At 37.5% G+C, this 12,036-nt stretch overlaps 1 protein-coding gene across 2 annotated transcripts in view; it reads left to right on the plus strand.

The window, feature by feature from the left end:
* The window catches only part of stat6 (signal transducer and activator of transcription 6, interleukin-4 induced), a 26,148-nt gene continuing 14,112 nt past the window's right edge, over positions 1-12,036 (plus strand). The window contains exons 1-5 of one of the 2 annotated variants that reach the window (XM_085146504.1): positions 1-473; positions 8,950-9,095; positions 9,206-9,350; positions 9,657-9,737; positions 10,655-10,823. In XM_085146504.1, coding sequence (XP_085002630.1) covers positions 8,962-9,095; positions 9,206-9,350; positions 9,657-9,737; positions 10,655-10,823 — 529 coding nt within the window. In that variant the 5' untranslated portion in view covers positions 1-473; positions 8,950-8,961. The remainder of the gene's footprint in view (positions 474-8,949; positions 9,096-9,205; positions 9,351-9,656; positions 9,738-10,654; positions 10,824-12,036) is intronic. The other variant, XM_085146505.1, reaches the window with a different exon arrangement.

Genomic DNA, 12,036 nt, shown 5'->3' on the forward strand with positions numbered 1-12,036 from the left:
CGGCAATGACGAGGCAGACACGATTCCCAGACTAAAAAAAAAGAAGAGAAAAAAAGAGCAGTTTTCCTGTTCGGGAACACTTCGCTGTGAATCATACAGCAGCCCTGGTAGCTGTCCCAACTGCAAACAGTACACACAGGTCATGTGCGAACTTGAAGACAGGAAATAAAGCGCGCTCCTCTGTTCGTGCGTAACAGGGAAGTGAGTCTAACCTAGTTTCTACGTTGTTTAAAGTTGCCTGCGCCCAGCGCGAACGGCTGGCACCCAAAGTTCCGTTTTCTTCTGTTTTATCGACGCGTATTGCCCAGCTCTCCGAATTCAGCTTCAGCCTTACATCGAGACACTGAGTGATGGAAGAAGGGCACGTTCTGTAGGACTGTTCGGTGGACTTGGAAGCCCAGCAGAGGGGGAAGAGGCGACGAGCTGCAGCTATTGTTTTTTTTCAATGTTTTGAGTTCTCTACTAAGCCGAAGGTAAGCGTCAATGTGCCTTGTTTCATTCTGCTCGCGTTATCTCCGCTCAGCACGAAACCGTGTCAGTTCCCAGAATCGCGCGTAATGGATGATGTGTGAGTGTTTGTCATGTTTTGCTTGTGTAACAACAGGCAGGATGGACGTCCGTCGGCCTTAAACACAGCCTTACATCGCAGTTTTGTCACGTTTTATTTTTTTGAACACCAAAATAGTGATTAGGATTTTTTTAAAGTATATTTTTATCTTATAAATAAGTATTTGGTAAATACTTGTCGTTTACGAAACGTGGAAGGGAGTTGTGTAATTATCAAGGCAGCATGAATGTTGCCACCTTAGTCCCTCCCTTCATGCCTTGCTGTCCAACTGTTTCATCCTGTACCCTCATTACTCCAAAATGTGTGCCGTTTTTGTGGCATCAACACTTATACCGGATGGAACCAGAAATAATTATAGGCATCAAGTTCATATCATCTAGTGCAGTAATTTTATGACATCTCACAAATATTATAGTTCTAGTAAAACAACATTTCCTTTGCGTGCAAGTTTAAGAATAACTAAAGATAGTTACTCTGGCAGGGATCCAGTTTTCAGCCTGGCACCGCTGTGAAAACAACACACACCTTGTAGCTGATGGGTGCTGTGTGAAGACAAGGATATGTCCTGCAAATGTTCAGAGATAAGGCAGCGCTCCTGGCAGGCAGATGGGCACTATCATAAAAATGATTCGCACTATAAACTCGCCATCAGTTAGCAGTCCTAGACACACGAGAGTCCTCCCCACTACTTCCCACAGTACACAAGCGGAAGTCTCTTGGTTTCTCTTTCAAATCAAATAGTTTGATTTGTGTGACTGTTGTGTGTGACTCTACAACCTTTATTTTATTGCACTCACACAAAAGAGTCCAAGCATAAGCTGCAAAGAGGGAGCTGCTTTTGCACATGGAAAAGTGGTTGTTCTCTACATTCTTCTGCATTTTCTTGGCTTTTATGTTTGCGTCTGTCTACGCTGTACACAACATAATCTGTGTTGGCCTTGGAGGAGAAATCTCTCTTTATTTGTGTCAAAACCGAGGGCCTTGCTCACTCTACGTGTTGTACTTCAGCTTTGTGCACAATTTTTTCAGTTGCCGGGGAAGTAATTTTTGGTGATCTCACTTAAAGCACAGGGAACTTTATTCTTACTTATCAGAAAAAGGATGATTTGGCGTTTAGCTTCAAAAGATACGGTTTGCTTGGTCAGTAGGGGAAGCAAATGCTTTAGTTGTGATGTCCTGGTTGAGTTCGTTGTGAAGTTAGCTGTCAGGCTGAGAAACAAGAAATGCCACATTCAGCATTTAAAACTAGTTTTGCCTGACTGATGTATTGGCCAGCTGATATTGGTCTGCCAGACTGGTTTGCATACTGGAACTTTTCTTTTTCAGAATGTAATGTAGAAACAAATCCTTTTGCTAATTTGAAAGTAATTTGCCATCATCTAGTTTTTTTTTTTAAATATCTCTTTATTTGATTTTTTTGATACACAAAAACAACAACAACAAAAACAAACAAACAAACAAACAAACAAAAAACCCCAAACAAAAAAACAACAACACAAAAAGCAGTCTGAGACATATAAAACTAATACAGTAGTATATATATATATAGGTAGATATATATGTGTGTATATATATATATATATATATATATATATATATATATATATATATATATATATATAGGTAGATAGTAAATAATTGGGTCTACCACCCATTTACACATTTGTCCTGACAAACCCAACCTGCCATCGGCAGCCCCACTCCGATGGCAGGTTGGGTTTGCTTTTTGTGTTGTTGTTTTTTTGTTTTGGGTTTTTTGTTTGTTTGTTTTTGTTGTTGTTGTTGTTTTTGTGTATCAAAAAAAATCAAATAAAGAGATATTTAAAAAAAAACCCTAGATGATGGCAAATTACTTTCAAATTAGCAAAAGGATTTGTTTATATATTACGTTCTGAAAAAGAAAAGTTGTTTTTTTTGTTTTGGGTCTTTTGTTTGTTTGTTTTTGTGTCACAAACCCCACAAACCCAACCTGCCATCGGAGTGGGGCTGCCGATGGCAGGTTGGGTTTGTATAATTTCCCTTAGATCGTCAGGTAAGGCGACCGTGGCTCAGGGGGTTGGGAAGCGCATCTGTAACCAGAAGGTCACTGGTTCGATCTCTCTCTCTGTCCTGGTCGTTGTGTCCTTGGGCAAGACACTTCACCTACTGGTGTTGGCCAGAGGGGCTGATGGTGCGATATGGCAGCCTCGCTTCTGTCAGTCTGCCCCAGGTCAGCTGTGACTACAACTGTAGCTTCCACCAGTGTGTGAATGTGAGAGTGAATGAATAGTGGAATTGTAAAGCGCTTTGGGTGCCTTGAAAAGCGCTATATAAATGCAATCCATTATTAAAGGGCGCCATGTATCCAAAAAGATATTGTCATTACCGCTTAGTCAGTCTTTCCATTGGTAAGACTCTAAAGATTTCTTTATACCACTGAGTTATTGTTGGTGGTTTTTCATTGATCCAATTAAAAACAATACATTTTCTTGCCAAGAACAATAATTTACATAGTAGTTTATATTTGTTTTTATCTGGAAATTTGTTCAGAGTTGGCAGCCCCAATAAATACTGAGCTGGATCTTTTTGTATTCTGCTTTTAAGTAAAACCCTTTAATTCTTTTGTTACACAGAGACAGAATTTTTAAATTTTTGAGCAAGTCCAAAGACAGTGCAAGTAGGTCCCTGCCGCAGATTTACATTTAGTACATTGTGCTGACCTACTCGGATCAATTTTATTCAGAAAAGTGTCTATGTAAAATTTTATATTGTGTTTCTTTAAATCTATTATTAAGGAATAAAGAATGCACAGATTGTCTGCACTTGCTCCAGGCATGATCATCACAATGACACTGGAGGTCTCCCTCCCAACTCCTGATAAGTTTTCCAATATTATGTTTGTTATGGCCTTGTAGTGGATTATAAGACTGTCTTATAGTACTTTTATCTGCATTTAAATGTAAAAAGAAATTTCCCATGGGTCCTAGTTGCATTGTATTGTGTAAAGTATCAAAACTTGAAGTAATTAAGTGACAATCATTCCCATTAAACAAATCACCAACCACACGTATTCCTGCGCCAAGCTATCTCTGAAACACTGCACTTGTCATTCCAGGTGTAAAGTGCCGATAATTTATAAAAGGTGTTAGGTAACTCAGTATAGGATTACTTTCAGTGTATTTGTTCATATCCCGCCATGTTTTTAAACAAGTATCAATCATTACTTGTTATGTTTTTTTGTATATTTACTCACTAGTTCGTTTAAGAGATTAAATGGCGAACATGTCGAGGCTTCAAGGGGATTCTCTGCCTCTTTTAGATATGCGTGGATCCATTTGTGTATGACTCTACTATGGCATGACCAGTTATAAAGCATAATGTTAGCAAATCATCTAGTTTGACTTGCGGAGCAGCTTGAGTTCTGGCAATGCTCTCAACATTGGCCAAAGCAAAATTTAGACTCGATCTTGATGTTTTCTAGGATTTGTTTCTGAATGGTTATAGTTATAACTGTAGATCTGCAGGAATCTTCTGTAAACTGTAATAAAAAATATCACTCGGCAGCAATTTCACTTTTGCTTTTCAAGAATTGAATATTGATTTGAACTCATCAAGTAATCAATTGATTTTATTAATCAGTTACTCTTACTATTAGTCTGAATTTGTTTGATATGTATGAGTCACCAAAAGTAAAGGTTGAGTGTGTTTTCTGCAGTATTATATTATATTATATTATATTATATTATATTATATTATATTTGCTATTGTTTGAGACAAAAAGTAGCAACATGTTTTTGAAATATGGGGGCACTTTGGATCACTGATGAGTCGCTCTGCTGTTTCAGACTTAAATTGAATTCATCACCAAATTTTCCAAAGATTTTTAATCTTCTATGGGATGTTTTGTTTTTTTCTACCATTTTACAGAATAATTGAATGGATGATTTAGAATTGAAATGATGAAATAATTAGAAGTAATCTTTATTTACTGTCAGTGGTAGGAGATTGTGTTAGGAAGGGTGTGTATTTAGAAAGTGAAGTTAATGAAAAGGCTTAAAGGAGTCATTCTTCTTCCCATGAGCCAAATTATAGGATTTTCTCTAGTCATATAATTCGATTCGAGTTTAAAAAAGTCGCATAAGAAAAGCAAATTTCCCCACATTGGTTTCTGAGAATGCCAGTGGAAAATGACCAGTTATGATTTGACTACCCCGTAACAGATTTTATCATATATAATGATATGAACAGAAGGTCTTCAGGTAGGTCTGGGTTTTTCCCTCTTTCACCCAGTGATGTTTATTCAGAAAAAAAAAATATATTGTATCCCTGATGAAAAGCTGAATATTTGTTTTTATTACACAATTTAAAGCGTTGAGCTGTGAAAAAAAAGGGGCTTTTTTATGGCACTGTTTGTTTATGACAGCGTACCTTGACCTGGTGACACATTTGGCCATCAACACAACAACAAGATGCGAATGAGCTTCTGCAGAAATGCTTTTTCTCTCAGTGTCTGTGTAGCAGTGCGTCTGTCACCCTTCGTATTTTGACTGAATTCACCAGGGCAGTCTGCAGACAGCGTAGTCTCTGCAACACTGCAAAAGCCTTCACCGGCCAAGGTTTTTGAATAATGCATTAACTGATAATAATAATGAATATGGAAAAATAATACAAAGTGATAAAGTACAAAACATAATACAACTGTTGCACACTTTCTCAGCTGTCCTGATGGATTCTCGTTTAAATTGTTACATTTCACAGCAAACGTGCCAGTCAGATAAAAACTACTGTTTTCATTTGCTGATCATGCAGTGCTTCCGTTTAAGGGGGAATTTCTCTATGCTGCACATTTTGGGTAACTTTATGAAAATGCAACCAGAAAAGACAATAATATTGTAGCCACGTTATAAAAGATTTGCTTGAAAAAGCAAACTCCCATAAAATAATCTGTGTAGAATTGAATAATATGAGCAAGTTTACATGTTAGAAGACAATTTTAAGTGATCTCTTTCTTTAACTTTGTTCCACACTGTAGAGCCCCCCCGCCTCCCAACTGGGGAAACTCCCACGATATGACACGTCCACTCACATCTAGCCTATATTAGACATTATCATAGTAATAGGAAGTAAATATTTGGCCTGGCAAACGATTTCAGCCGGACTTGTTGCAGTTTTGTCATCTATGTCAACTTGTGAGGCCAAATAGTGACAGAAGAAACTTAATCATCCTGAGTTACTCTCAGGGGATAAATGCTGGAAAGCTGTTCTGCACACCAGAGGGATGTACGTGCAGCAGGCTCCTGATGTTGAGATAACGCTAGTATAATCATATCGTATAATCACACAATACAAACATGCACAGTCTTGCAAAAAATAAACCGATTAGTGTTCTTTAATGGAAAAATGTTAAATAAATGACAGAAAACGTAGGCACAGAAAGCAACCCTCTGACTTTGCAGTAATTCAGTTATGTTTGTTAAGCAGCTTAAAGAGGAAAAGGCTAAGATAGTGATGGATTATACACTTAAACTCAAACAAAGTCATTATTAGGATCTAATCTTTAACCCAACCAGTATAGCAAGTATAGCACGGCGAGGTTCTAGATAACTGAGAGAATAAGAACTTTGTTATTAACTGCTGCTTGACAGTGTAAACATACTTTTATAAAGTGTAAACATACAAACAAACTGTCGAACAAACCAGCCTTTTGGCTACAACAAAGAGCCACGTTGAAAAAGCCCTAACGCAGTATATAAACACAGGACCAACGCAAGAGGAAAAGACTCAAATAATTCCATTGTCTTTTTCATGCTCCTGCACACACCTGCATAATTATAGCTCTAGAACCAGTTCAGTCATCAGAAAGACCGGTATTCCAGCCTGTAGGGTTTTTCCACACATTTCCCTCTGAGCTGTTTTGGGTCCTGTGTTGCCCAAATCTAATGTTACAGCACAACCAGAGGGACTAGGAGCACGAAATCACATGTACAGTAAAGTTATTTCTGTTATGCTGTTTCTATTTTATAGTAAAAATTCAAATTAAATTAAATTAAATTGTGTCGGCTTCTTTGTGCATTTATTCATCGACCGATTTGCTACCATCTGACTTGTAATATTCAATCATATTCATGTAGGACTATGTCAAAGTTATAAAGTCCTTTACTGTTATAAACGCCTCTTCTTAGATGGTTTCTTGGTGTCAGCATTAACATTAACATTACATTTACCACACATTTTCCGACCGTGAGTGAAGTGGGGAAATCAAACATCATATCTGTAGTTGTCGTCTTCATAAGCATGTAAAGACTGGTCACTAAATGATCATGTTGGGTTAGAGTGAGCTGCTCTATACTAAAACTCTTAACATGATAAGTTTCTTCTGAACATTTAAACTGGCTGCATTGTTGTGTAATGATGCACGGCACCTAAGTATGTTGGGATTCTGTGACCTGAGGGGTGGCACTTTTGTGGAATAGACTTTTACTGCTGGATTTTATTTGATCTGTATCAGATTAACAGCTTTGAATCTCCTTTGGCTGTTTATGACTCATCTTTAGTGGTGTGTGTCATCCTTATAGGGAAGGAGTGGGTTTAATGGGGTTTGTCAGATCTACGGCAATGTTTACGTGGGTGTTGCATATTAACGTGACGTCCACAAGAATGCCGGGACTTGGAAGAATTTAATTACTGGAACAGGTAACGGGTCTGTTAGTTTTACGGATAAGCTTTTAGATTACAACCATGTTTAAACTGGGTTTTATTACTGTGTTTTGCTACATTGCTGTGTTTTTGTGTTTACGAAATGTCTACACACAGACAGACTTCTGCATTTGCCTTTGTGATTGTGCCAGTTACTGTTTTTAACCTGCTGGCATTTTTAAAGATAAAGATCTGAAAAGCTGTTTATATTTGACAAAGCTTTTGATAGCATGGTGAAAAGTGCCACAACTCTTTTACATCTTCACTAAAAGATAAATGTGAGACTATGACATAATAAAAAATGGTTTTTTTATATTAAAGAGGCTCTTGAAGCAGTGCACTTTGTCAAAAGTTTGCTATTCAAAATGCAAAAACATACATGTGAATGTGTAACACTGCAAACACAATCCAACACACACGTGCAGACTCGCTAATCTCTGCAGCTGTGGAGTGATAGCTGCGGGATTTGAGGAATTCTGGCTTGTTCGGTGGAAAAGCTGTTACGCAATGCTTTGTTTTGTCAGTTAAGATACAAAAGTTTTTAAAAAGTTGCTCAATGTTACAAAACAGAAATCATGACTTAGGAATGGCAGTTTTCTTGCTTGTGTCACACCGCCTTAAAAGGCATAACATTTCTGTTGGAGAGGTCCTACAACATGTGCCTCATGTTTCCACCAACTTACATTAATAATGAATCAGCAAATCCTTTTCAACTCACATAATTACAGTATTACTGTCAAAAGATATGCAAAGCTTATTTAAAACAATTAAACAATTAAAGTTTAAAGTTTAACTTATGGTCAACTGTCTGACTTTCATGTTAGCCTTAGAAAAACAAGCGTGCGGTTAGACTGTAGTTGGTTGATCCCAGCAGGATCATTTAAAAACATTTATATCTCCACAGCTGTGCAAACTGTTTATGAACAGCGTATGTGCATGTTTGCTACTGGCGCAGTTGAGCTCTGATATCTGTTGCAGATATTACAAATTAATAAAAAACAAACAATTTGTTGCTTTGTTATGCTATACAGTGGATCCTTAGTATGACCAACCAATACTGGCCTATCACAGAGATTCACAGTTACTGTTGTTTGGCTTATGTGCTGTCTGGTATGCAGGAAAGGGCGACTAGGTAGGAAATAAAATATGGTGCCAACAGAGCAGCTCAGAGTTTATTTCTCATTGTTTAAATGTGCTCATGGTTGGCAGGGCTAAAGGGTATCACAGCAATGGCTGGCTTGTTTATAAAAAAACGAACAGCGTTACACACTGCATGTGTGTGTATGTATAGAGATGGAAATCATATTGGAGGATAAATTTAAAAAAACTAACCTTTTCTCCATAAAGAGTGACGCTGACCTAAAAAATCCAGCTCTTGTCTCTTTGACAAACATTCAGATCATTTTGATCTGTATTCTTTCTCCCTCTGGACCCATAAAGTAGTGGTTAACACATTAGCCTAACAAGGAAAAGCTCTCTAGTCTGATCCCAGAGGAGGCACAGCTCCCTTGGGGTTGTGTCAGGATGGACATCTAGAGTAAAAAATCAAATCAAACACTACTGACTGTGGCGTCACCTGGTGAATGAAGGAGCACCTGAATGTTGATATGCTGTTAAATCAGAAAGATGAGCTGTTTAGTTCTACTGTGTTTAAAAAAACAGTCATGGGAAAGGTTAGAAACATGTCATTTCTTTTTACTCCCTAGCCCTGCGTGATCATGGCCCAGTGGATGCACATGACCCAGATGTTGCAGCATCTGCCTTATGAGACAGTCAGCAGCCTCTATCCACCAAACTCCTTCCCGATTGAAGTCAGGCATTACATATCTGAATGGATAGAGAACCAACGATGGTATGATGCACACACATACTGTACATGTACATGCTTGTTTATTCTTAATAAATATTGCATGTGTTTATTCATAAGGGACTGTGTGTGTGTGTGTGTGTGTGCTCTCACAGGGAGGACTTTTCACAGGAAAAGATAGAGCAAGAGAGTCAAGCTCAAATTCTGTTGGACCAGGGTATCAGCATGCTGCAATCCGTTGCTCAGCAGAATGCCAATGTTGTCGAGAAGATGAAGCTGATGCAGATGAGCAGGAACATGGTAATAAAGCCGAAGAAATTATCTTTTTTTTTTAAAAAGAAAGTGACATTTTATTTTAGTTTTTGGGCTTTACCATCACCCATAAAATTTCACCTTTGCAGAAATTCCTGTTTAGATTTTTCAACCTTCTGCAGCATTTGTTGCTTCTGAAGAATGCAAAAACCTTGGTAGCCTTTATGACAACTTTAGAAACTTCCTTAAACCTGCTACAACATACATGTTAGGAATGCATTGTCTTTGATATCATTTGCATTCATTATTGCATTGCATACTTATAATTAGTGGTATTATTTGCTTATTTTACAGGAACTGTATCACCATCAGCCACTGAAGTTTGCACTGATGGTCAGAGACATCCTCAGGCAGGAGAGGGCTCTGATAAACGGAGTAAGTCCCTTTTATGTTAAGTCTAACTAAAGTTTTCTTTCAAAGGCAAACGTATTTATCCCTCAAGTTTTTCCACGTCCTCACCTCAATTCTGCCTATTTTGGCGATCTCTCGTTTTTAGTCCTTATGTTGATACTGTGATTATTATTCCTTATTATTGAGACGTGTTGTCATATTTCCAGGGTGGTTACATTTTAGGCTTTCAAAGGGGTTTTTGATTACAAGTTGGTGGGGTGGAAATGGGGGGAGGAAGCGTGTTGCAAGCAGAGAGCACAGATTTAAGTGGAGGCTGATTGGCTCTGATTGAACTAGATGAACTATTTCATTATTGAGATTGACAGTGTGGGAAAGTGGTAGTGAGAGCGAGCGGTTTTAAGAACAGAAAAACAACCTGACACCCACGAAAGCAGATAGGTGACCGATTACAAATCTTCCTTAATGAACTTCATATCTGTTAGGTAGTGGAAAATCTACAAGAAGAGGCGTTGGTTTTATGCAATGAGTGGCAATAAAATTTGTGCAGTTATTTAAAAAACAACATTATTTTCTTTATATAATCATTAGCCAGGAGTCATAACGAATGCTGACCTGATACTTGTGTTTTTGATCAAATCTAACTTGCATTTCCAAATATGTCATATCACACATGCAACATAAAACAGCTTAGCTCTTCTTAGAAATCCCCACAAGACATCATTGTTTCAAGTTTACTTCTACCCTTATAAAAATTACTGGTGATAGCTGGCAGTCACAAGCCACGAGGTTATATCTCAGGGGGAACCAGATGAAGCTGATGTGTTTACCAGATACAGTTTATGTTTAATTGTGTAAATTATTGTGTAAAAAACCCCACAAAAGCAAAAAAAAGTCAAGCTGTGGTGCTTTGCAAGTCCGTTTAATGTTTTTTCTGTTTAAAGACCTCCCCTGCACAGTACCCAACGTACCCGACGAACGATATATCCAAGCAGGACGTGGACCAACTGGTCCTGAAGGTGCTCGAAGTCCAGGAGATCCGAAAAAAGATGCACCAGATACAAGAGGAGCTTAACTGGGAGAGGCAAAACTTTGAGAGTGCACACACACAGGGTAAACGCATGTTTTCCTTTAGCAATACATGAATGATTGCATGCTTTAAATACCGTAAGCAGTCAGACCGCAGCGATAATTGCCAACGGCAAAAATACAGCTTACATCAACAGAGTTCCTGTTTTTCAAGGTTAAATCATAATCTCTTTTTATTTTCTGCTTCCTTTGCTTCTGAGTCTGTTCAGCTATTTTAATTCCACTTGTTCATTTTTTTGGAGGGTTTGTTTTTAAATGCTTGAAAAAGAAAGAGTTTTCATAAAAACTTTATTTAGAAGATCATTCTCTGGCCGCGACATAAATTAAAAACATCCAGGTGCTGCGACTGGAGCTCTAGCTGGTCTGCTCAGTAGGAAGTGGCAGATGTTATCATTTTTCAAAGCAGAATAAGTAGAGATGGCACAGTTACGTGGATGTTGGCGTTTTTTTGTTTTTTTTAGATACCTTAACCCCAGACATGTTGCTAGTGATATTTATTTTTATCTTTATCTCATTTGATGTGTCGAACCGTTTTTGAGGTCAAGCTTTGTCTAATTATATACAAGACCTAATGTAGTAAGATAAAATGTGAAGCACTCACTCACTTTTTGAAGACCCAATAAAACTGAATGATGAATAGAGGAAGTGCTGCCCACACCAAAGCATTTCTACGTGGTGCTTTTTGTTTAATGTTGGTCATTTGACCCTCATCATAAACAGTACTTGCATGATGTCCTCAAAGAAGTATGATTAGATATAATTTTTATTATGCATTTAACCACAAGGTTGTTTTGTTCGTAGGGCTGCAGCTACTGATTAATCAGAATCAGAATACTAATCCCTAAGGAAATGATCTGTTTTATATTTTTGATAAGAAAGCTATTAAAACAGACGAACAGTCTAAAGTACGAAGTAAAGGACAAAGAAAAAAGGAAGAAAAAGTTGGAGCAAATGAAACAGGCTGCATGCTAGTTTAGTAATAGTTACTTTGGTAATAGAGTAATCTATCAATTATTAATTTTATTAATCAAGTAACTGGATAAAAATTCTTTTGTCTTAATAATGACTGATAATAAACATTCAAAAGAGAAAAAACAAGAATGAATGAACACATATATGCAGTTAAACCCTGTGTGCCGTATTGAAATTACACTTTTTAAAGAAAGCGTTATGCAAACGTTTTTTTCAAACGCGTACATCCAAACTTGAATAAATACTGATCATTTATTCATTCATT

This window comes from Neolamprologus multifasciatus, chromosome 20 (genome assembly GCF_963576455.1).
Source record: "Neolamprologus multifasciatus chromosome 20, fNeoMul1.2, whole genome shotgun sequence".
NCBI lineage: Eukaryota > Metazoa > Chordata > Actinopteri > Cichliformes > Cichlidae > Neolamprologus > Neolamprologus multifasciatus.